A 27,457-nucleotide genomic window follows, 5' to 3' on the forward strand; every position below is an offset into this window, starting at 1 on the left:
TCAATTTCCATTTAGCAAGTACTTCTGTTTCAGTTTTTACTATTTTCCTATTTACATTTTTACTTTCTATTAGGCAGAGAAAGGATTTATAATACAGTAGTTTCTTAGTATGAAAACATTTCTATTTTTCATCTTCGTGGCTAGCAATAATATAAAGAAAACAACAAGGTGTTTCTTTCAATTTTATGAATTAACCCCTTTTATTTTTTTGTTAACTTTTCATGGGCTGCAGTGTTGGTGGCCATGAAAGCATTAACCACTTCTGAATAAGAATAATATGGGAATAATTGAAAAAATATTTAGAGAATATTCTTTGAATTTCCCAAGCCTGTCAGTGTTTAATAGGAATTTGAACAATGCATTTAATGGCATGCCTTAACATATGGTCAGCATGGAGTGGTCAGGCAGTTGAACTAGATGATCATTGTAGGACCCTGCCAATGGAAATATTCTATTCTAATTCATCAGAATCACGTTTATATCCATAACAAGATTCTAAATAGCTGGAGCTCTTCCAGATGAATGAAACAATATGCAAACAAATATTTTCTTGCAAAGCAACCAAAATCTGTGGAGGGTTCCAAAATACTGCCTTCTACATGACAACTAAAGTTGGCACAGAGTTTTGCTTCACTCTACTGTTAGTATACAGAGGTAATAATGCAAGATATAATACCTTTTGTACTTCATATATTTCCCAATGATATTTCTGTTATAGACCTCAAGAGAAGACCAATGCATAAGGTTCAAAACTCTACAAAAATCCATACAACCAACTAATATAGAATGGGCTAGGACAGGAGATAGAATAAGAAATAAAATTAAGGTTACTCAGCTTAAATACAGAAGCAAGTGCCAGATTTATGGCTCAGGAATTCTCTAATTTTTCTTGTGGAGGAAAAAAACCCAAAACTAAAAAGAAGAAAGCAGACCAAGCTCCCAAGCTGGGGATCCTGTCCCTTACAGTGCAGGAAGCTTTTTTCCAAGGTTTTATAGACTTCTTGAGAGAAAAAAGGGTAGTGAAGCATGCTTATAGTTCCTTCCCTGAAGCTTACAGAAGGCCTTCACAACCACTTAAAGTCCCTTAGCATTGCCTGTAATTGTTCTGTGTACAAAGCTGACATATAAGCAATCCCAAAATCAGTCTCACAACTGTCTTAAGAATTTGCTGTCTGATATTCATCCAGCCTGTGCCTGAGGGTTCTTAGTGTGAGATAATTTCTAATGCAGTCCTGCTGTCTCCACGTGAATATGTCACTTATCCTCCTGTATATAACAGTGGGTTTTGGACTTTTTTACCAATTTCATCTACATTGACAGAGTATAAATACCAAATCCTACCAAGTTTCTGCAGATCTTTGAAAATGGTTACTGGATAGAAGAGAGAGATACAAATTAGAACTTAATTAAAAAGAAACAATATCGAGCTAAAATTTGTTTCTAATCCACATGTGCACAAGTTCTAATCCACATGTGCACAGATGCCACAGCAAACTTGGTCTCTTCCCATGTGAAGATATTGTAAAAAAATAAGAAGAATGTGGGATAATTTCAGGAGAGAATGAAATAGAAGAAATAGGAGCGATTGACATTAGATGTAATGGAAACCAGATTTTGTTAGTACTATTCTCAAGAAAGCACTACGCTATGGGGTTTTTGTTTCTTTCCACCATAATATGAATCTATTTTCATAACAACGTGTGTTTCATTTTTTAAACATAACTAAAAGATAATTAGTTGAACCAATTCACAAGGAGATTCCAATAATTAAAACTTCCAGAACTGCAAAAAGTCCCACATGAAATGCACTACAAAATTTAAGTTTGTGAAAATTAAGTTTTGTGAAAACTGCACATTATTAATTTACCTATATTTAATTAAGGCAAACTTCTCAGTTGGATTTGTAATGGGGAATTTAAAGCACTATTAAATTATAGAAATTCATATCAGTGTAAAGACTGATTTTGCCAGTTCTTAACTTACCCCATGTCTGCATTCTAAAAATACTTACACTAATTCTCAAGCAGCTGTAATATAACAGTGTTCCTTTTAATGTAGCTTAAGCAAAATAGCATTTTCCTAATATAGCTAATAAAGCTCACTACAGTTTTCCTACCATAGCTGTACCTAAAATAAAGGGAAGCAAAGCAAGTATGGTGTTACAATAGTGCTCCAATATCAATACTGAAATGTTAAGAATAGAGAAAGAAAGCCAACAAAAGACCTATTACTGAAAAGCAGACAAGAAAAGCCAAGGAACTTTTAAGCAATTTAGCATGAGCACAAAAGGTAGCAAAAGCACACCAATAAAATTATATTTTGCACGCATATGGAAGCAATAAGCATTTCTGGCATGCTGAAAATTTACCTGAGTTATATGAATATAAGCCTTTATCTGGAAAACAAATATTGAAATGAAGTAGTGTCAGGGAAAAATACATGAATCAGTACATGTAACAGGGATGATTAGAACCTTAAACTTAATTATAATTGCTGCCAGATGCTGAAAATTTTGATATTTAGGCCACATTCCTTCAAAATAATAAAACTCAAGCATCCAAGAGAAATTAAACCACAAAAATGTCAATCACTTCTGGATCACCACTTGTACTCAGTAGTCACAGAGGACTAGTAGAGCTATTTCAGTAAGTTACAATTCTGAAATACAGCTGCACATTTTGACTCTGAGCATTTACCTTTTTAAGGGCAAAATTCACCTAGGCCTACAATATGAGCTGCTACACTTAAAGAACTTTCCCAAGACGCATTTATTAATCCTACTTTAAATTTAACAGACTCAGAAGTGCTGTTCAAGTCAATCTCTTCTCTCCTGCTAGGTCTTGATTTGGTAAATATGTGCATACGTAAAAACCTTATCTACGTACTGTTGTTACCAGTGAATTCAGGAGTCCTGATGTGATCTCAATGATAAAATACTTGCACCATCTGATTTATTGTTTCCGTTTCTTAAGTCTGACTGTTTATGTATTTTAGCTTTACATACAATCATACCAGTATTTCTAAACTGGACAAAATATTAGTATTTGAATATCTGAACAATTATGGAAACATGACTTGCTACATTGCATTTGCAGACATTAATAGCATCTTGTCATTAGCAAGACATTATGAATATTTTTATTCCTTATAGTTGAACAGCTCACAGACACCATCTTAAATAGAAAAGAGTGACAGTCCGTGAGTAAATAATGCACCTCGGATGATAAGACATGACAGTGTTCGAGGAAAAAGGAAAATTTCAATTTCTTTCCAGCTGGTGCTGTTAAAGGATTCACTGGATGACTAAGTACCTTCTGGCAAGTCACATTTTCTCTGACATCTAGGTGCTAACTATTTTAATATGTGGATCATATCACTAAATCATCTACTACTTATAATTTCTAACTCTGTATTTTCGAATTTGTTTCTTGACAAATGTAATAAAATTTTATGCCCCAGATCCAGAATTCCATTAGGCAATATAAGTTCAAAGCAAATGATAGGGGGTTTTTTACAGCACCATTTACATTTAAGATGTGATCTTTATCTCGTAACTTCTCTAATATTTGTATCCCTTGGTACTAATCTCTCCTGGTTGTAAATTTAATTAAAAACTGACTCTTATTTGGCTACAAAATGATGAAGAATGGAGTTTAGAGAATTTTCCTAGTTTAGCCCAACAACATCAGGAAGTCACCAAAGGTTCAAGTGTGCCACACTCACTCACTAAAAAAATCAAGTAACACAGTCTAGAAATTATTTACATAATTATTAAATTATGGACTTTCTGAATTTAACTGCTCGAAAGCTCTGTAAAGGTAGAGCTTTTGGAAGAGCACAAAAATACTGAGTTTTTGATGGGATTGAGGACCAAGGAAGCCACGTTTGTTTCTATATGGTTACAGCACAGAAAGAAAAAAGTCAAAATAATGTTAAAACCATTTGAAAACTTCATTAAAGCTATAGGATTTTTATATAATAGCTTATTATGATTGAATAATAAAAAAATATACACTTTATTTTTAGCCTGAAAAAGGAAACTAGGTCATCTAACTTGCTATTTATTGACTGCCTAGCAAGGTTACTTCATGCACTGAGTTCTTTGTTGAAAGAACATCATTTTCCTGTCATCATTACGTGACAAAAGAGTAGTTTAATAACAGATGCTATCAAGCAATCAGAGCAATTTTGAAATAATCAAATATTCTTAAACTTCTTCAAAATAGCTTTTTAAGGATTTTTGTAGTTTAATTGCAACTTAATAAATTAATACCTTGACTTTCTTTTATTAGAAAAAGAAAAATTTGTCACTGTTTAAGGCCTTTTTAGACACCCCTGTATCATGTTAAATACCTTTTAATTAAAGTATTTAATAAACCATAGATGTACAATAAATATAATAAATAAATAAATACAATACTGGTGTATATATATCCATATTCTGTTAACAAAATATCAATGCATGCAAAAAAAGACAACATGCCCAAGGCTTGTGCTCCATAAAAGAAAGAGAAAATTTAAGGAAGAAGCATGAAAGAGAAAAATAAGTGTTATTCTTGCTCTCTAGGGTAAAAGTCTTATAATAAATTAATCATTCATAGTCTGTGCCACCGACCATAAAATGCTCCATATTATAATTTGCAAAAAGACACTGATGCATGTTTCCATTAAGTACAATTCACTTACCTACAGTAAACAGCATTATTATAATTTTCTCAAGTAAGGTTCAGTGACATTGAAAATTATCCTACTGACTTACCATACAACAATCTAAAAGGAAATTGCTGAGACAGCAAAATCACAATTCTGCAGTAAAATGAGACTCCACACAGCTCCAAGGAAGTCAGTAGCTTTCAGTGCAGAATATTGGGCATCATTTCATATGGTCTCAAGTTTCACAGGATAATGTTTTAGATACATTTGTAATTAAATATTAAACTTCCATGATCTTGGTACTATAAGTATATATCTTGATGTTCTATAACATAGACTTGGCAATTTCACCATTTAAATAATGCAAGAGAGGGCTTGAATTAAGTTATAACATTCAGCTCCTCTTTGATTTGGTGGTACAGCCACAGAACATTAAAAAACCCCTCAGCATTAGCAATGACAGGTCAATCTAAAAATGTTTTTCAAAAATTAATAAGCTATGAGGTTATTTATTTGTGAATTCAGTCCATCAGTTTGCTTTTTTCTAGTTAGATGTAATAATTTTTATCATGTTAAAGTCTCAGCATTGCCTCAGAAACTGCAATCTGACTGGGGAAAATGTACAAAGCTGAAAGAAGATGACAAAATTTTCCATGTGATTTAAAACACTTTGGTTATGCATCATAGATTTCTTTTTATTCCCATCTGAAAAAAATAAATAAAATTTGGAAAATAAATGTTGTATACAGTTCTTTTGCAAACCATATGCATATTTTTTGTAGAACATAATATAATTATTTTTTTCCCCTGAGATTAAATACTCAGTACTGTAATTTCTCTTCCTCTAGATTTTTTTATGTGCCTGAAGAATCATGAAACTCGGAGAATGAAGCCATTGATGAATTTAATTCTAAAAGTTATGAAAGTCAAATTCTCTTTAAAATAAAGTTACTCCACAGTCTGTTTATTTACATAATTTTAATTCTGATTGATTTTGCTGTTGTTCAGTTCTTGAAATTTGATCCACCATTTTGGATTTCTATATGTTCATTTCCAAAAGCTGTCATTTCTAAAATTTCTTAGATCTTGTTTGCAGCAGTTTATCTCCTATAGTTTTATTACTTTTCCCTTACTGAGAATGCTCAAAATATAAAACTTCCCTTTTCTTTTTCAAACCATATTGTGCCTTCTCATGGCAATTAAAAGCTCTCCTTCAACGGCTACACATACCTATGCTGTAACAAGAGATCTGAAAATGTCAGGGTTTACTGCTAGATGCACATTTCTTCTCTTGGTGCTTTTAGCTGTTACCTGCACTGCACACACACTTGCTGTGGTCTGCAGATCAATAATTCAGACAGCTTGGGTTTTAACCTGCAAAATCTGACTTAGAAAACTAGCAGCAGTTACTTTCAAACCTAATTGGAAAATTTCTTAAAGAAATTCTGGAGTAAAAGAAAATCTGCTTCAAAAAAAAATTCAGAGTTAATAAACCTGTACCCTTGATCAACTCAACAATACCAGCTCATACTGCAAAAATGCTCACATTACATGGACATAGTTGTAAAAGACTGAATAAAAATGTCTTAGATACAATTTGATGTATATCTTTATATTCTGGGCTACCTTGAGGGGAAGCAATTTCTGATTTGTAAGCCCGTGTTATAATCCTGTTTTATTTCTGTATCAGTTCTATAGAAATATAGAAACAGAAATTCTAAAAATACTAAAAATAACTTCCATCCCAGTGATCCGAACAACTATGAACACAACTTTGAAACCACATTCAATTTTCCATGTAATCTGTACTAAGATTCTTACCTAACATAAGATGGAAAAGTAACACAATAACAATGGGAATTCCTAAATATTCTTTAAAATTATTTTTGATTTGCTGTTTACAAATTTTTTCCAGAGGCAATACAAAAAGAACTTTGCTTTGTTAGTAATTCTGTTTAATGTTGTCCAGAATTCTTAGTGTATATCTGCTTTTACGGTAAATGTTAGAGAAAATGAAGTAATTTTAAAAATTCAGTTCAAAAGTTCAGCACATTTCATATAAGAAAAAGTTTAAAATATACTCATTGGATAAACATCATCAGTTTATGAAAATCTGAAATATAATTAGCAGAAAGACCTGGAAAACCGCAACCCTGTGTTCTATATTGTTTCCAGTTTCTAAGTAGATGTCTCAAAAAACACAAAGGAAAAAGTATGGTAATGATCCTTCATCAGCAGGAAGTTAATGGAACGTATGGATCAGAGGACTGAGCAAGAGAAGGTGGACAGCTGACTATCAGTCTCTACAACACACTGCCCACTCAAAGATATTGAGAGATAAATATATGTAGAAACTAAGCTACTGTCTCTGGAAGCTGGCTCCTAAAAAAATGGCATATGGGGCTCTGTGGGAAGCTTGCACTTTGCTACTGGTAATCTGTAAATAGGACTTCACTCTTCAGAGCTGACAGTCTGTTCTTCAGAAACACTGCAATTCAGTGATATTAAAAAGAGAATAGAACTAAGTGGTAAGTGTAGGTGGTCCTTTTAAACTACCTTTAGAGAATAACATTTAAGTATTGTCTTCAAATATGTGTTTATCTCTACTTGGCAATCATGAAGATAAGAAAGCTTAGATGTGTAGATGTGCATCTATACAAACAACAAACAACCTTGTAATTCAAAATCTCTCTCATCATTTCTTACACTAACAATTTGGGGGGGCATTCAAAAAAGTACTTCATATTGTACTCACTAATTCTACACATAGAAGCATCACAGAATTAACAAAAGATAGGAGGACTGAACTGCTCGGATTTTGTGGCTCCAGAAACTGAAATCAGCCTACTGTATTAACAGCCCAGTATGTTTTCTAAGATGTGCTTTGAAAAACATAAACAAACTTGCTAGACAAGCCTTGACTTCATTCTGGAAATTTTTTTCGCATTGTCATAATGTACCACTGGATAACATTTGCTGTTTCATCATATACAGGAGTATTATTTAAAGCTACAAAAACATCTACAGACATGAGGAACTAATATATTGTTTAACTTAACATTCTTTTGAAAACCAACCCCCCCCCCCAAAGAAAAATTTAAAAAGCAGACTTCCATGGGTTATTAATCTAGTATAAATATTTTACATGGTGAAGGCAAACAATAAGATCTGCTGTCTGCCCTTCACCAGTCCCCTGGTGATGACATTTAGAGCTTTTTGGAGGCCATCTGGTGCAATGCCTGGTTCAGGCTTGGCTAACTTACATTACATTGCTTAGAACCTTGTCCAATTGAGTACTGGATCTCTCCAGTAGGATGTTCCACCATCTCTTTGAACACCAAGAAGTATCAGATGCTACGTTTCCAATTGTGTGCCTTTCCAGTCCCCAAAAAAAGAGATTTTAATTCTAGAAGACCTTGTTCTGTACATTTAAAACTACCTGTTTAAACTGAAAATTATGACACACAAGGATTCAAGAGATGAATGTATTCCTAGACCACTAGAGAAAATCCTTAATGGCATCTCAGTCTCAAATGGGAATAGCATAATTTAGTGTAGGAGTATAAGAATTCCCCAGCAATCACAGTGAACATCTGAAATTGTTTATTTGGTTGAAGTTTTTAGAACCCCAGGTTGTTAAATTAGTGCTGTCGAAACAGTCAGGCTAAATCATCTTCATTGAAAAGGAGGACATCTATACCAAACCTTAAGTGTTTCACCAAACCAGAAGTTTTGTTAATTCCTTTCATCTACATTTCCAGGCAGGTATATAAGATTGTTCAATTGTGCACATTATTAGTATTAGTATTTATTAGTATTAGTATTTATTAGCATTAGTATGTATCAGTATTACATTTTCAAAAAAAACTGACTGACTTTCCAATTTTGAGTCAGTATCATTGAACAGATCTTTAGTCAAGAAGTACTAAAATATGTTCAAAAATAAAGCAGTTACTGTTTTATTCATTCTTGATGGTAGTTATTTATTGCCCACACAGGAAGTATGATAGACAAATCATACCTTTGTTTGCAGGACTGAATATTTCCTGAAAAACAGAGTTTCACTAACTTCACATACAAACAGAAACGTCCAGTTGGTCTGTAAAAATCATTTTACATGGAAAGTTTAACTTCCTAAAATGACTTAAAAGATAGCAGAAACCATGTAAAAAGGCTTAAAAACTTTACTTAAAATACAGTCATGGTGTGCAAGAAGACTGAAGAGAACTGAATTGCAGGAGAGTTCCTTACCTTTTAACTATCACTTCTTTCCTCCTTTTGTGGACAAATATAATCTTACAACTTCAAGGCCATGCAGTGTAAGTCTCTGCTAATGTGTCTATCTCAGAATATTATGATATGGAGCATTTTAAGCCTTCTTACCATCTAGTGCACAGAAGCAAAACAGATCAACTGCTTGAAATGCTTAGATATAATGGATTATTTAATGAAGACCCCACATAGAATATATGAAATATCCAACCTTGTTTGAGTGACTACACACACGTTTCTGTGAGTTTGTGTGAAACGTTCACACACACTCACATACAATGACTCAAAGAAATCCCAAATAATTCTTAGGAACTGGTTTTGGTTAGTTAAGGTTCTTCTATGGTTGGTTTTTCTTTTGGGGGGGTGAGTTTTGTGTTTGGTATTTTGAGTTTGGTTTTTTTTTTGATGGTGGTGCCATGTTTTTTTGTTCTGGTTTGCTGTTTTGGGGGTCTTTTTTTGGTTGGTTGGTTGATTTGGTTTCTTGGGGTTTTTTTATATAACTGTCAACTGGCATTTTATAAAGTCAATTCAGTGAAGAACAGTTTTAAATCACTGACAGTACTGAACAGTCAAACTACTGTAACAATGAAATACTAAAGTAACAGATTTTTACCCTTAACTGTCTTATTCTTTCATATCTATCTTAAATAGCATGTTGTATATACTCTATTTTCAAAATATCTACTGATACCTTCAAAGTACTGTGGATCGAGTATAACAAAATCTACAAAATAGAATTTTAAAAGAAATTCCATTTGTGAATGTAAAATAGCTTCAAAGCAATGCATGATATTAATTTAGCTACAAATCATGTTATATACAGGTTACTTTAAGAAGTATGAGGTAAAGAAAGAGGTCCTGAAAATTCACGTTAGGTTAAACAATGAAATGAACACAGTATAGAAGATGGGACTTCATGATAGAAAGAGCACATTGCAAAAGACCAAGATAATTTACTCAAGCTGAGGATCTGAACTGAGTTGTCTCATAAGAAAAAACTGGTGTATTGCACAGTGGTCAGTATTACCATTTGTAGCATGTCACACTCTCATTAGTAATCACATATCACCTAATTCATAATAGTTACAAATTAACATAAAAATTCTGTTAGTTCTCCATCTGAAAGAATTTATTATACTTCCTCACACATGAATTCAAATTAACTATACACAATGTAAAACCAACAACCTACTTTGTAACCTGCGTGTGGGGCTCTCGCCGTGGAGTTGTCTGCGTGGCAAATATGGTGAGGGGTGGGGAAGTGGCAATGAAGAGACATCATGCGTTTGAAGTTTGTACCAGTGAGGTTCATCATCTAGTAATGCTGTTTCTAACTCAATTAGAATCTAAAAAAGAAAGAATGGTTAAAAGTAGGAAAGCATTACATGACAGAATATTTTAAAGTCGGTGTATTCATAAATGTTATTCTATTATTCTCTTATTGTTAAGGACTTTGAAGCTATATAAAAATCTTGCATTTAATATGAAAGAAGTTCCTGTGCCTTTTACAACATCAAATGCAAGAAAAATCTTTTACAAAACCTTTGTTACCTTATGACAGCCTTTACAGCGTTCAGGTATCTTGTATCAAGTTGGTGAGCAACATACCACAATTATAAAATACAACTATGGCTAATATGAATTTTAATGAACAACTAGAAATTGAGAAACCACGTTCATGCTATTACTAAAATAGAACAAACACAAAAAGAATCTCATATCAGTACTGTGATAAGCGCAAGATCACTATTTGTTTACTACTAAGTGAAAGAAGAGAAATAAAACCAGTTTTGCTTTGCATAGTCAGTAACATTTTCAAAAATACTGCATATATACATGAGTATGTGAGCAACTGTATTTCTATAGTAAATACCAATACTTATATACCTCTCCTAAAAATTCACTTTCTTCCTCTCGAACTCGTGCTTGGTCCCAAAGAGTGATTTCTAACATTCGTTCTCTAAACTCTCTCCGATGAACTGGAGAATAAATAAATGTCTGATTCCACTTAGGTTCCAGTGTTTTCTTCACTGTTTTTGTTCTTCTTTTATTTTTATCACTGAAAAAAACCAGTTAAATATTAAATATGTTCAAAATACCATTATATTGCAATAATTGTATAATGGAAAATAGGAAATCTTAAATCAGCATTTCAGTGTGTAGGATCATGGGTACTATAATCTACATCAGGAATTTTCCTTTATTGTAAAGTTCAGTACATATATTGAGGATAATTCATAATTTCATATTAAAAACTAAGATTAGGTGATTTTGAGTTCATGTGCCAATTCCAATTTTAAGAATTTCCCTGAAAACCAGAAATGTTTTAATATGTTTGTTGGGTTTTGGTGTTGTTTTTTTTAAAAAAAACAGCATTCTATAAAGCAAAATGTACTTCTGTAAATGGGATTTCCACAAGGCACAGTCTGACAGTAGGACACGTATGCTGACAACATTAGGCACAGCAAAACTGCATTTCAGAGAAATGAGCCAGCTGGTTCTCTCAAGCTTCCAGTCCTGCAGCAGCTGACTCCCATTGCAGAACAGGAAGGAGCAGCTGCCCTACACGAAGGAACGGTCAGGGAGTTTGTGGCACTGCGTGGCCTTCTCGGCAGGGTTTCCTGACTCAAGACTCCAGTTCCACAGCTGGGAAACCAGAAGCTCTGAAAACAAGTTACATGTTCTTTTACAGCAATGCTGGAAGGAATAGTGTTCGCACAACAGTTCCCAAAGTCCTTTGGTCACTGCAAGGAACCACCCACGCTGAAGGTGGATCTCCACCACAAGGTGAGGTCTCCATGCAGGGCTACCCTACTATGGCAGTCCTGGCTCTGGCTCCAGGGTGTTGTTGAAAGCAGTGTTTTGCAGAATATTTCTACTTGAAATAATTAATATTTTCTGATGGAAACAAATTTCGCTGGAAAACACCCACACTCCTTCTCCTGAGAATACTGACAAAAGTTATCATAACAATGCCTAACTTTAAACCTGCTGATTGCTGTATAATGCAGCTGCCATACTAATTTATGAGGATTTTTTAATAAGCAATGCAGACACAGTCTGTTTTTTAATACTTGCAACTGTAATACAGTTATTATAATTTTGAACTGTTACTTAGAAGCTGGATCAAAATACTGAGAAATAATATTTTTATACACATTGTTAAAAATTAATAAAATCATTTATATTATACTAAATATTTGCTTACCTTTGCTTTAGGAGAAGTTTTTAAGATATGTATGGGCAATCTCAACTGAGTCCCCTTCATCCCTATCACTTTTCACTTATACTGTGATAAGAAACCTGTGGGTTTCAGATGCCAAATCTGTTTCTGCTTTGTTGTATAAAGGTGGGACAAACCAAACTGCTGGACCCATCAGTCCAGAAATCTGTGAACTTTGCATTTTCTTTGCACTAAACAGGAATAGCAGTCATAGGAAATAAGGGCATTATAAAATACTAAAAACATTCTCTGCAAATAACAGATCCTCATTCAAAGGCATACATTTACCTTTCCTTTTCTATTCAGTATTTTACAATATAGCCAGGGAAAGCAAGTTTGTGGATAGTGTTCAAAGACATCTTGCCATTACAAAGCGTGTTGAATACAGGAACTCCAAATTGCACGTTTTTTCCATGTAAGTATGGCAAATAAACTCAGCTGTGCATCCCATGTCAGCATCAGATTAACTCTTATTCAAATGTTCCTTGTCTTTGCATTCACCCTACCTTCTGTCTGGAAGAAAGTAAATTTTAACATAAGGATTCCTTGGCCTCCCATCTTCCCTGGAAGGAAGATCCTTTGCTCCCAGTATTGTCACTATTAACTGATGACCAACCTTGTCATACCACAGTTTTATCTGTAAGGAGAAAATATTAATTAGTGAATTCATTTCTGCAGTGAAGGAGTATATTAGTCCTCATAAATAAATTTGATCATAAGCATCTATTTATATTGGTTACTTTAACAGAAAATATGTTCTACTTAGCATTCATAACAAAGAATAAAAATAAGCTAATAGTGTAATAGCTTCAGTGTGTACCTGGAGTCACTCTTTTTTTAAAACCCTGTACAATAAGTGCATTATTTCACACTACCTGTTTTTTAACATGGTGCTCTGGTTAGGATTATTCTCTCTTCTATTGTATTACTTGCATTACTAATGTATGATATTCATATACATATATATTTCTGAGGAGTGTATGCACAAAGAATGAATTAATTTTTCACATCCTGTTGTGCTAAAAAGACTATGGGATAACACCATAAATATTTCATATCACAAAATGCTTTTCAAGATGTATAGATTTATGCTGACATCATATAAGCCCTAGAGAAATTGTAAGAGAGGGAGGTCAACCCTCTTAATAGTCCAACTAAGCAACATGGTAAAATCTCATCTGTAGAAATTATTATTAAGCAGTCTTAGGCTTGATCTACTATTCTTTTTCCCTACAGTCATTAGAAGCTGCTATTTAGCTATTTTAGTTTGAATTCTATGGCTGCAAATAAATCTGTCAAGGAAAGGATATACGTACTTTAGAGCAGTCACTGAAGAAGGGGGAAATGGTGCAGTTAGAACAAAACAAAGCCTTCCAAATAGCCAGGAAGCCACTGCATGGTGGTAGCACTGCAGTGTCATTAAATACACCTTACAGAGGGGGCTCTCTTTATGAGGACTTTGCCTGAGAGAGGGGACAAACTAGGACGTTTAAAGAAAGCACTGACCCTGCCTGAACTTCAGGGAATCAAAAAAGATAATGCCCAACTGCACATCTAACCAAGCAATACACCTTCAGGGAAAGAATAGCTAAGGTAGACATAACCAGGGGAAGGTGCACTTGCTGTGGAAACCATCTCACATAATTTCAGAGACAGGATTTCCATCTGCCGTCATAGCTCCTCATCTTCAGCATTTCAGTCACTTAAAGAAAGGTCTTGATGTAATTCTCAAGACTTCTAACCCACAAAGAAGGTGATTTAGCTTTCTGCCATTCCTAATACTTCACTAAGTAAGATTACAGTAAGACATGCAACTCAATCATTGGTAGCAGTGTACTTCTTCCATCCCCACTCCTTCAGATCTTACAATTCCTGTAGTCATCAACCAAAAGTGCTTGAATGGATATTAAAAAGTGGGGGGCACACACACACATCTGTCATCTATTATCATGTCATTGGCCCTACTACAGACTTTATAGGTTTCTGGTACCAACAGTTAAAGGGCTCTGTGGCTACTAGAGCAAAAACCTGTATGAGAAATTATCCTTAACATGTCAGATTTAAGAGAGTTTTAGATGCTGTTCCTACATTCCTGAAAAGCAAGGGGCTTTGACAGCATTTTTTCTAAACTGTGAATTATCTGGACGTCTAGGTAACTCCACTCAGCTACAGATCAAAAGCAGAAAGCTTTGTACCAACAGTATAAATCCAAAGCAAAGCTTTAATGACCTCTGAAGTGCAAGTCAACTTAAATGTTCTCTGACACTAAAAGTATCCACCCGCAGGCTTTCTTGGGAGTCCTCAGGCAAAAGACAGGCTTGGCTAGTCCCACATCCCAAGGGGAATAGCAGTAAAGATAATCTTCATTTGCTTTTCTGGGAAAAATTATGCTTGCTTAAGTAGAATGCAATATATTTGTGATATAGACACTATCACAAACTGTGACTGAAGGATGTGAAATAATCTAGACGTGGGTTCCAAAAATACAACCAGAATTATGTCTTCATATTCAAGCTAAATATTTCTTAACTATATTTGTTTCTGACTGAATTTTTGCATGAAAACTTCAGTCAAAATATTTAGAGAATTACACTAAGCAGAAACTGAAATCATCTCACACCATTTCTTTGAGATGTTCTCAAAACTGTTTTTTGGAACAAGAGCTCAAAATTTACATTGACTTATACCTTCTACTTTTCTCTTGATGTTCTGAAGAAAAAAAATGGAAAAACTTGTACATAATGGATATATTTTCCCTGAATTTCCCTTTAATTTGGCTTTCTACAGGAAAGGTCAGGAGGCAGAATTAGGACCAGAAGGCTCTCTTCTCTCCTCTGTTCACACTTCCTGCACTCCAATACACATTACAGGCACTTGTAACCAATCAATCATTTGACTAGGATGCAAGGAGAAGAAAGGAAGAAACTGCAAGAGAATGGTCAAAGAACCCCATGGGGGGAGGACGGGATTGAATTTTCACAGGGTTAGAAGAAGGAAGAAGGGACAAATCAAAAACTGCTTAATAATTACTGAGAAACTAAAATGCACAAAATACTTCTTGGTGAGACACAGGAAGAATGGAGACACTAATGTCAGGGATCAGAGAAGGACAGAGGAGCAAAAATAGACTGAAAGAGAGAAATGGCATGAGGTGACAAAAGAACCAGCCATGCTGTAACTGGCACAAAATATGTTGAGAGACCAGGATGAAGGAAAATCAGAGAGGAAGTCAAGTCAGGATATTGGAAAGGAAAATGAGAAGCAAGGAGTTAGATTAGCATACTGGACATGATAGATGAGTTTAAGAATATGACTGATCTAATTCTGACTCTCCTGTGCATAAACATTATAACAATATTTGGATGGTATGGTATTATCCTAGAAGAACTTCTTCTTTCTATTCACAAAGACAGCCATTTATGACAGCCATGTGCACTCCAAGAGGACTGAATTCCATCCCTTCCACTTTCCCAGAGCACTTGTGTATCAAAGTGTGCATCCCTTAAAATACTTTGAAAGGCATTTACAATTGCACGTTCTTTGGTGTCTGGAAGGCTGGTATGAAATCCTGGACCCTGATTTGTGTGCTAAGCCAAGCACTGGAATTGGAGTTTGAGGTGTTTCTTACGTTTGGACAGAACCTCGTTGTCTCAGACTCTGATCATAGTTTCTCAATTCCTAATCTATAAATACAGGACAATCCTAACACATCTGACAGCACACTATAAATGCTTCATGTTGTGAAATAAACACACGATAACACATGTATAACAGAAAAACTGATAAGGATTTTTTTGTTTGGTTGGTTTATAGCTTTGTTGAGTTGTAGAAAAGATTCCTGACACCAAAAAATAAAGAACATTGAATTATTCAATCCATAGAGTGAAAGTCCCACAAGAATGTACAGGTGTGATGGTCAGCAGTGAAAGACTTAAGTAGCTGACCAACAGCACAGAATCTACATAATCTCAATTCAGCAGTTTTTTTACATATATACTTTTAAAAGCTTATCATGCTTGTAGCAAGCATGGGTAGAGCCCTTCTCAAATCTTCGTTCGCGAAGCCTAGCCACGATGATGACTTTTAAAGGCTTAGAACATCTAAGAAACTGAAGCAAAGTGATCCTGATCTAAATGAAGGAAAGAGAAAGCTAAACTTACAACACAGAAAATGCACCACAGAAAAAATTATGCTAGCTGATGCTAATCTGGAGGCTAACGTGTCAAAATACTTCTTGAACAGGACTTTGTCTATCTAGATTATTGAGGATATAGGTACCTAAAATTCACTTAGAAAGTGATTCAACCTGAATGCTTTCTGAAGATCTTCCCACTTAGCAATGAGATCCTGGAAACTTATTTGTCATGCACATGCTCATATACTTTCCTCCCTTAGGCTCCTTTGCTAGCCAGACATGCAGCTAATGCTTCACTAAGCTTCTGCTGTAACCTACATTCAGGCAAAGAGGCATCTAAATTCAATGCATGCTGAAATTGTGAGATGGTCTGTTATTCACAGAGCAGCGCACCCGCTGCACTCCTTGAGACAGGCTTCCAGGTAGTAACTGCCACATAGAAGGCAGGAAATAAGACCTCTTCTGCAGTCAGATGATTAGGGGAACTGAGATGAGGGTCTGGTCCCAGCTTCATATGATACTTTCTATTTCTTAACCCAAAGTGGTCTAATACAAGAGCAATACTCATTATGGGTAGCAGATCTGGAACCCGCTATGCTAAAATTAAGCTTGCTTTGATAACACCACACGCTTATACTCCCAGCCAAACAGTATCTCAGCTTCAGATGAGACTTCACACTCCAGAGAAGAAAGGGATGTGGAATAGCTTGATGATAAAGGCACTTTTCTGAGAGACAGGTTCAATCTCTTCAGTCTAAACAGTATTTAAACAGCAGATGTCGTGTCTCTGGAATGAGCTTCTTACACACACAACAGTACACAAAAGCTGACTGCTGGCATTGCATTCTGAGAAGTGAGGATGCAGTTATCTAGTATATATAGTATTCCTTTTTCACAGAATCACAGAGTAGGAAAAGTTGGTTCTCTGTAGCCTTGGAAAATGCCTCCCTCTGGGGAATCAACTCACCCTCTGGAGTAGCCTAAGTTTCAAATAGCATTAATGGGGTTAGTTGCCTTTTATTTGAGTTGATCACTCACGCAGGCATTGAGGTAACTTTGTTCCTCTCTTTAACTGTATGAGTCAAAGCTCCTCCTTAAGGCACCTCAGACTTATTTGAAGCTAGTATAAGCTACATAAATTAAGGACATAAATTCAGTTTATTAGACAGTCTGCCCTGCAGCTTGATTTTTACCACCACAGCCTACTCAAACATCACTGAATTTGAGATATCTGGCCAGATATTTTTGTTGTGTTGCTCATTATAATTTTACATGTAAGCTACATAGTGGTTTATTAGTATAATATTTTGAAACTGAGATACTACATTTCTTTCTCACAGTATTCTGAAATGAGATATACCAGCAGGACATGTTGAAAAAAAAAAAAAAGAAATCTCAGTTTATTTTTTAAAATGCTTGTAGTAATCATTTTCTTGGACTTAAGCTTATGTAGATGTGGAAACAGCAGGTGGTAAAGCCTTCAGCATAGCTGAGATAGGCACTGGATGTTGTTAAGCATACCTCTAACAAATTCTGACTACTGAGGGTTGCTAAATCAAACTGTTATTGCTATCTGCTTTAGCTGCCATCTGATATGATGAAAAAAGTACAAGAAAATGCTGTCAAATGGAAAAAACTTGTATGATGTTCTGTATTAAAGCAAAAAGAATGTCTGAAATTTTTGAAGTTATTAAAAAACCAGTGGTCTCATGGCAACTCTGGCTCGAAAAGAGGCTCCACCAAGTAAACAAGAGATACTGCATAGACAACACAAATGTAAGAACAGATTGTTCCCTGCAAAGATGTCACAAAGCATCACTTTACGAGTTAGAAAATTGCTGGTATGCTAAACTGAATCTAAAAGTTCAGGAAATAAATACGCACTTTTCCAAGTACTGTGAAATTAGTAAAAGATGAGAAGGGTTTATGAGAGGGGAAAAAAAGGATTTGAGTGTTTTTCTTCCCAATAAAAAAATAATGATTCTATGAAATCATCCAGTGATACAAGAGCTAGAAAACTAATGGAATGACACAGAGAGAAGCGTGAAAGAGGAACTTTTGCCAGAAAGGATCAGTTTCAGAATATCAAGTAAAGAAGATGCAAGCAAGAATAAAGATGTGCATCTCCTGTTCAGAGCGATGAAACAAATAGGTATAAACAGAATGTTTGGAGATCCTCATTCTTGTAAGCAATTCTACAGACACAGCTATACTACAGACCACAATGAAATGTATACTTCCTGACAACTGTAAACAGCAGCTCAGAGCTCCAAGTAAGTGAATTTGTCATGCCAAAAAGAAAAGTAACCAGAATTCTGCACTGCTGCTGGACTGCTTGTTTAAAGACCACTGGAGAATTCCTGTTCTTCTTTGCAGTCTGCACGATAAATATATCTTACATTAATCCTTTTTAGACTATCTACCATCCCTACTAAAAGTGAGCAAAGGGATGACTTTTTGTTTCAGTCTGGTTGTAAAGATACTGCCAAGGTCATAAGTTTGAGTTTTTCAGGAACTCTTGTCACAAACCTTATGTTTAGCTTTGACTGTTACTGAGCTCTGAAAAAAAAAACTATCAGAGAAGTCCACAAGGACTCCATGGGCATTGTGTAGAAGAAAAATTGGGGCTAAAGACAATTCTTATCTACAATATCAAAATAACATTTCTTCTATTTTCTCAAATGACTACCATAATCACTTGAACAAGGTCATTTTTATATTAGACAATTTTTATGTGTATTTATTTTATATAATATGATTAAAATAAGGAACCACTACATGTTATTTCTACATTACAGTATTTCATGAACATGCAGGTTTCAGGCAGGTGTTTCCTTTTTAAATTGAACAACCAACTGTCATATAATTTCTTAATTTATTTAGCACATATCTAAAAAGAAAATAAATATTAAAAGACTACTTATGTCATTTACCTCTATGAACTACTTAACAACTTATGATTGCACCCCTCTGATTTCACTATCATGAGCAGAATCTTTCTTAATCATGCTAGAGGATATTTTTAATTTTTATACAAAGTGAATTTATGGCAATAGCATATAATAATATATTAACCTTAAATAATACTATCAATACATTACTTTTTTAATCTCTTTTTTTCCCCTTAGATTTTTTTATTTTGAATTTATATTTAAGCAGTTGTGAGGATTACTTTTGTGAAAAAACACAGACTTTACCAAATATGATTCATATTTGATATCTTATTTAGATTCTTATTTACAATCCCTCTATAGATATATATATGTATGATCTCTTTTCCATTTCAATATGAAATTTGGTCATCTCATTCTGATCATTTATATCATTCTTTACATCTTTCCCTGAGCAATTGATCAAACCAGAGGAACATTTATACATCTCCCACACAAAAGATTAACATCTCCATAAAGATATTTTGTAAGAAAAGCAAATAGTATTCTATTTACAAAAAAACATGCAGCAAAGCAAGATAAGCATTGTAACATATTAGTAAAACCTACTTTTGCATTAATCTATAGTACCTTAGGAGCTTCCTAATGAAAAAAGGCAAACAACTTGTACCCAAACAGAATATCGAACCTAAATAAATTCAGTAGCACAATGGGAGAATTAATTTTTTATTCAAGTAAGGTTTTGGATATTTTGATGTACTTTAAAATGCAAAAACAAAGTTTCATATACAAGAAATTTGTTTCTTTAAACAAGGTACAAATTTTTTGCCCATCTTCTACTCAAGGCGCTACTATTATGTGGAAAATGCAAAATGTATGTGTTAAGTAATGAATGATTTAAAGAGACATTCATCTTTATATAATGACCTCAAGCACAAAAGTATTTATTGCTTAAACAGCACACAGATTGTATATGTGGGATGCATAGCCACCATCACTATTGAAACCTGTATGAGTTTAATGTTGGGCAGAAAGCAAACAAAAACTAGTTGTCTCTTTAAATTTTAATTTAATATTTTCACCCCCATGCAGAATTTTACAAGCTGCTCACAAGATGATATGAAAGTTGTTAATATGATTTAAAGAAACACACTCAAAATATGGGAAAACGGACTATAATGTAACGTTTTCCTACTATGCATTTTCCATAACAAACAAAAGAAAACCCCACAACTTTAGTCTCTGTCAGGCAGACGAAGTCTTTACCTGAACCCTAGGAACAAAAGGCGTTGTTCTTCTACTAAGGCTTTGGCTCTGGTAAGCAAAATTAAAGAAAAAGCAATAAAACAAAACCAAAAAGGACAACACGCTGGAAACTAAAAGACCAAAAGTAAAAACAAAGACACACAACTATTACTTTAAACACAGCTTTACACCAACAACATATTTATCTAACACAAAGTATTTTAATGCAATGCATAAATTAAATCTGCAAATCTGTTACCAAATCATATCAAAACCCTGTACTGGAAATTCTTGCCTTAGGGAAGTCAGCAGGAATTTTACCACTGATTCCCCAGGAGCAAGGATTTCTCCTCACATTTACAATAGATTTAGAAATAACATGTAACAAAAAGAACAGGTCAGCAAAGTGTGATTTAAAAGTGGGGTTGGAAACATAATTTAAGCTTAATCCCATCTTTCAGGAACACTGTAGATGCATATTCAGAGAGAAACAAGCACAGTACATGCATTGACAGCTTTGGTTGCTTTGTAAAGTAAAGCAAGTAAAGTAAAAAGTTATGTCTTCTCTGCAATTTTAAAAGGCATCTTTATAAAAACCCTCCTAAATAATTTTAGAACTATTAAAAGAAAGTTAGTGCTCTCTGTTATTATTATTACATGGGGGAAGGTACAATCTATGTATTTCAATTCTCTAGCAATCCTGACAGAAATGACATACGGTATACACAGAAAACCCTTGCATGAAATGGCATCTAGAGCATTTAGCAAACTGCATAGACACATTTATAACTCTTATTTTTGTGATGCAACTATTCAGACCACATATGACCTTGTGGCTTCTGGTGGCTACCTTAAGACTACATCAGTACATGAAACACTCCAAAATACTAATTCCAAGCAACTGCTCTCTATCCTTAGTTTAGGGCAACAGATAATGGAGTAGCACCAAGTTGGTACAGAGCATGAGGTGTAAACAGGAACCAGAGCACACATTGATACCTCAGAGGGTCAGTGAGTGGGAGACCAGGAGCATGGACAGGCATCTGACAGATTGGATCTCCTTCATCTCCCTGCTCAGTTTTCCTGAGATTATCTAACTCAAAATGACAGAAAGAAGCTCCTATTCAATATTCACTTCCATAAGAAGTGTACCCAAAGCATGGAGATAGGCAGCGTGATGATGCTTCTGCCACCCTCCTTGCTTATTTGGCATGCACAGATGCTGGAGAAATCTGTTCCATAAAATGTGTGAAGTAATCTGTTCTTACACCAAAGCAAAAGGATATATAAGAAAATTTGACAGTCTGGATCACAGGTTTTGTTTGATGTGCTCACTGTGCTCTGTGAGGTGCAGCAGCTGCACCCTGCCCCCCACGATGCATGGGCAGGGCTGCAGAGCCCGGTGTATGGGGGCCAGGATGTGACCTACTCACATAAAATAAAAGTAGATCTTCAGTTTGCTTCTGGTCCATTTTACAAGGGAAAAACAGATATTCCAGAATTATGCAATTCTGAGAGGGACATCTCTTAGGACATATCTCCCACCACATACCAAGGGTCCTCAGCTGTCATGTTCTGCCTTGGAAATGGAAAGCAATAAGCATCTTGTGTGCACTACCTAGAACTTTCCATATTTTGATGTTAGAGCAAGAGCAATTTAATTGTATAGAGGTAGAAAGGGGAGGGGGGAAAAAAGGGGAAAAGGGAAAAGTTGAAAGGGGTAAGGGAAGCCTGTCTCATACTATATTTCATCCCCTCAATGTGCTGACATATATGTCCTTCACAATGTACAATAAACACTTCCCAATATGCTACAGATATTATAACTACAATTAATATAACTCTATTTTTATTCCTTTATAAACTGAATATCTATGGAAAATCTACTGAAGTGGTTCTACAGTTCAGGTGTACAAGAAAATTGATTAATATCATAAATAATATCCTTTTTCTGTTAGAATCTGCACCAGCATAAAAATTATTGTGATTTTATACTTTGTTACATTTACATGGTCTTCTAGTTATGTTATTATTCCTTAAACCTAATTATTGCAAAAGCATTCCAAGTTATACTTTTCATGCAATAATGAAAATTAGCCAAAATGCAGTAATGAAGCTAAGAGCATCAACACACAATACTTTTGACTTTTTCGAAATGGTATGAAAGGAAAAACAAATCAGTGAAAAAACACAGAAACAGGAACCAGACAAAGCAAATAATAATAAAACTATAATTGCAATAACAGTCAGATTCTCCCCTGAAAGAACAATGTGGATAAAAAGTGCCATAAAATAAAATTAAGAGAATATGGATAAATTATTATTTAGCTTCGTAAGTTATAACACACAATAGTTTACTGAAGTTGCACAACATTTGTTCAATTAAATATGTATTTGAGCAGAATAATCATAAAAAAAATTTCCTATCTATGTGAGATGGTTTACTTCATCGACAATCCTATTAGTCAGCATCACTGTAACCTCAACAGAAGAAAACAGGTACACAGACCAATGCCAGTATAGAGGAAAATATGGAAGACTGAACCAACAAAGACAGCCTTGAATACTAGAGGCATCACTGCAGCTAAACTCACTAAAACCATCCTGAACATAAAGAAACACACTCCAAAATACCATTAATATATAAAAATCTCTTAAGTATCTATAGCACTGTCTGAAAAAGAAATCATATATCCAAGTATTCAAATACTTCAGACCTCCGTCTGAACTGTAGGATCTCCACTTCTGCCCACAACGCTTGTATTTTGCAACCTATTAACCACAGCTGCCCTAACAAGAGCCCGTCAGGACTACATGCTATTGTCCAAAGGAACAGAAATTACAGAAAACACTTCCAAAGCCTTGCTTATCATCTGTTCCCTGAGGTTCATTACACCTGTCTGAATTCAGTCACCATCACCCGGAATGTCACTGACCAGCCTCTTCCACAAACAACACTATCCTGTCCCCATTTACTGCCAGGGTTCTGTAGTTATTCTCCTGCCTAGGCACTCACCTTAAAGAGCACATTCATCATTACATTTGGAATAGTATTTCCTTTCATTTCTATCTTAATCAGCTATTTGGAATAAATATGTGATTTGTCAATTGTTCTGTTAGAAAACAACTGATTAACACTGAGAAAACCAAAATACTGAAGCACATCTATTTTGTAGCTGTCTACTAATCTTAGATGTCTAAATTAACTCTTTAGAGTTACAAAGCATTTCTAACTTCAGTGTCAGCTGGATCTGTGGGTTCTCAGAGATAAGCTGCTCTCTGAGGGAAACACAGATAACATGTAGTAGGGAGTATTGTATGTAATGGCAAACAGTTCATAAGGAAGTATCAAAGAGGACAAATGTAGGAAAGATCTTTGAATGTCTCTTAACATTATTTGGTTTCCTTAGATGAAATTAAACTTATGAGTAAAGACATTTTTATATTGAAACAAACAAAAATAAATAAAAGTAGGAATTGTGACTTCTTGAGTTAAACACCAAATTTATATGCCATTCTGAGAAATAAAACCTTGGGATTTCTATTATTCTCAGTAAACTAGAACATACCTCCAAATTTCCCAATACTGCAGTATCCTATCAAACCACTAAATCAACAGACTTACTGATTTTACTAGTAAATCCTAATCTTAAACTCATGAATATTTTTGTCTGAAACTGAGAAAGTGAGAAAGTCAGTTCTGTGTGGTTCTTTTTTGGACCATTCCACAGTGTCTGTGCATTGGTCATCTGAGCAGCTAACTATGGATCTTGAATTTCTTGGTGGGAACCGGGCATCAAAGCTTTTTGACAGCATAATCTTTTACAAAGCTTAAACAAAAGAAATTTCTTTCCTCCCTGTCTCCACTAGAAACAATTTTTGCTGTCTTCTAAAGCTAAAAGGATTTTTAGAAACCTTGGTCTGTTTATTTTCACTGTTCATGTTTGTGTTCCCTTGTCATTGTATTTTGTGCATTCTGCACTTGACAGTCAAGATTTCTAGTTTTCCATTTATCCAAAGGATCAAGTCTTTCAAAGTAGTCAAGTACAGTTACAGAAAATTAAAAATTATGTATTGTAAATGGTTTTTCTGATGGGCAAACAAATAATGTCTCATGCACTGGAAAATGGAGCCAACACAGGTCACTGAAGAGACAGAAAAACATTTCTGTGAGGGCTATAAACAGTCTGCTTAGATTTTATGCATATTTTTATGGCACACTCAACATATACGACTTGGAATTAAAATGAATGTGGCATTTCCAAACTTGTTTAACACCAGTTTTGCACTGTTTCCATTCCATTTGTCTTTTCTTTTCAATGTAAGCCACGCCACAACTGAGCACTTTTGAAAAATCACACTTTGGAATTGTAAATAACAGGGAAAGGTGCACAAAACCCAACTTCTTCAGTTTGGAACAAAAAATTACCCTTTAAAAGGAAACATTCATGTAATGAACTTTGTTGTCAATGAGAGTGTGGAACAAAAGTGAATAACACTTGTACAAAGAATATAGTATTAGTAAAATATCAAAGGGATACTTGGGGAAGATATATATAAAAGTTAGTGCATAAGAAAAGACCAATAATAATGTTCAAGCACACAGGTAATAAAATCTACTGAGTCTACGTGTAAGTATGATAGTTGAAAAAATGTTTACACTCAACAGTACAAATATAACTGGGGGCCAAAATTAAACCTGTCTGAAAATTTGATTCTACCAGTCTAGCTTACCAGAAAATTATACATGTATAAACCCAATTCAATTTATATAAAATTTCCAAAAGCTAATAAAATGGAATACACTTATGACAGTATGGTCCTACCTACACTGACACATATAGCATTAAACAAAAATTTAGGCAGTTTAACAAAAAATTTCTGTTAGATGTAGTTTGCACTACAGATAGAGTTGTATATGCTGCAAAAGCACATTAATATCAATTAAATGTTTACATACTGAAAGTTGTCCAGACAAGAACTGTGGAACATCCCTTAACATGCCAGGACTCATGGGAGAAGTCACTGAAATAGAAGGTCGGTCCATTTTTTGAGATTCGAATGAACTTGAACCTGTAATTATAAACAAAAATATTTTATAAATAGTAGCGATTATGCATTTTTCACAAAATTCTTTACATAAAAACTTTAGAAATATAACCAAACATGCAACAAAGTTGCAATAAATATCACTTTTCTAAAATCTATTTAAAATTACCAAATAATGATAGTCTTTCAGTGCTCAAATGCAATCAAAAGCTTTTATTTGTAGAATGGAAAATAGTTATTTCTGACTGTAATTATGTCAGTAAGTTGAAGGTCCCAAATTCCTAAATAATAAACACTTTACTGTGGTCAAAGGAAGTCAGTCTTCTGACTTATTATCTTATATAATCAGACTAATTTTGAATCAGATTTTTACAAAAATATTAAGATGTATGTAATGTTTCATGTCCATTTTGCTTCAAATCTACAAGATCTGCAAAGGGTCAGAGGACAAGTTTTGACATATAAAACATAGAGCAGAAGTAAATTATTTCTATAAATACAAAAGACAATCCACATCTCACAAAACATAAAACGAATTTTAAGAGTTGGCTGATGAGTAAAAAGTCATTGGATGAGTTTTTCATATTATTATAATCAAGATTATGCCACTTCATTTATTCACAGTTTTTATTATAATAGAGTTCTAAACCAATAATAAAAAATAACTTCAGGCTGAAATCCATCTTACCAGATTTAAGCCAAAGAACAAGTTATTTTTCCCTACATGAAATACTTCTTTCCCACTTTTAGTTTATAAGATTCATTTGAAATGCAAAACAGCATAACACGAAATTAAAAATTGCTATTAATATTCTTATATATTACTTAGAATTATGCTTTTCTTTTCAGTCAAAGCCACTCTAAACTTATAACCAATTGTCAAACCTAAATCAAAATATCCTGACTTTTGATAGCTTATTATTAAGCAAAGAGAGATAGATAATACAGTAAGATGATATATTGAGACAAATACAGACAAAGAGACAAGAGCTATACTGACTGCAGATGACATTTTTCGATCTATTTGTGCTTACATAAAAGAGAGAGAAGATTTTCCTACCCCACAATTGAAACTTACTGGACTCCAGCTGTGCATGTGTGCTGTCAGGTATTCTGGGAATGTCCCTGAAATCAGGAAAATTAAGACAGGCTGATCCTTTATCTAACAAGCACATTCAAATTTCAATATTCAAATTCAAACTTCTCAATCCAACACGGAACGCCTCAGGAAAGGTATATGATCTGCTGGCTGTCTTCAGCCATTGGGACAATTTATCTCTTATCCCAGTATAAATAATTTCAGTGTCAAATTAAATTCTACAGAACAACTGGTTTGATGAACACAGGAGAGAGGCTGCACAGTCACAAACAAAATAACTCAGTAAATGAAAGAACAATTTCAGAGTTAATGATAGACTAAAACTGTGAGTAGTAAATCTTATGATGACATTAATGAAAAATACTGACCCTCACTCAAATATACTCAGCTGCTAATAGTGGCTTTCCCAGTACCTTCTTTACTGTCCTTGAACCCCAAATTTGAGCAATCTTACTTTTTCCATTTCTAAATAAAATGTACAAGTTCATTTGGCAGAATTGCTTACTTGCATGTACAGGACATGTCGCAACACCTGTATAAAATTGTGCACAGCCATGTAATTTTAAAGCATTTGGTGGCAATGAATGAGCACCCAACCACACCCACACCCTGCCAAGGAACATATTCTTCCTCTGAGGGGCAAATGTTACTGTATGCTAATAAAAACCATCAATATGATTAATAAATAATTTCTTGAGCAAAACCAAGCAAGATGAAGAGCTTCAGCAGTAACAATATTTAAAAGCAGGTAGTGTGTTTTGGTTTATTCCAGGTCGCCCCGGGTGCCGGTGCCCCTGCGCTGGGCACAGCCCGTCCCAGGGGCTCCTCGGCCACGGTGCCTCTCTGCTAACATATTTAAGAAAGGGTAAAACAGCTGTGCAGCAGCTGTG

General features: G+C 34.5%; 1 protein-coding gene across 50 annotated transcripts in view; it reads right to left on the reverse strand.

Annotated features, from left to right (window-relative positions):
- RIMS2 (regulating synaptic membrane exocytosis 2) overlaps window positions 1-27,457 on the reverse strand; it is a 442,383-nt gene that overhangs the window by 176,920 nt on the left and 238,006 nt on the right. For 36 of the 50 annotated variants that reach the window (XM_050323983.1, XM_050323785.1, XM_050323840.1 and 33 more), the window contains 7 exons: window positions 26,547-26,593; window positions 25,380-25,492; window positions 20,441-20,488; window positions 12,655-12,785; window positions 10,813-10,984; window positions 10,118-10,271; window positions 2,369-2,395 (listed from right to left, as the gene is read on the reverse strand). In XM_050323983.1, the coding sequence (XP_050179940.1) occupies window positions 2,369-2,395; window positions 10,118-10,271; window positions 10,813-10,984; window positions 12,655-12,785; window positions 20,441-20,488; window positions 25,380-25,492; window positions 26,547-26,593 (692 nt within the window). The remainder of the gene's footprint in view (window positions 1-2,368; window positions 2,396-10,117; window positions 10,272-10,812; window positions 10,985-12,654; window positions 12,786-20,440; window positions 20,489-25,379; window positions 25,493-26,546; window positions 26,594-27,457) is intronic. The other 14 variants (XM_050324029.1, XM_050323871.1, XM_050324020.1 and 11 more) reach the window with 3 other exon arrangements.

The sequence above is a fragment of the Myiozetetes cayanensis genome, unplaced genomic scaffold (assembly GCF_022539395.1).
Source record: "Myiozetetes cayanensis isolate MyiCay16 unplaced genomic scaffold, myiCay2020 scf1, whole genome shotgun sequence".
NCBI lineage: Eukaryota > Metazoa > Chordata > Aves > Passeriformes > Tyrannidae > Myiozetetes > Myiozetetes cayanensis.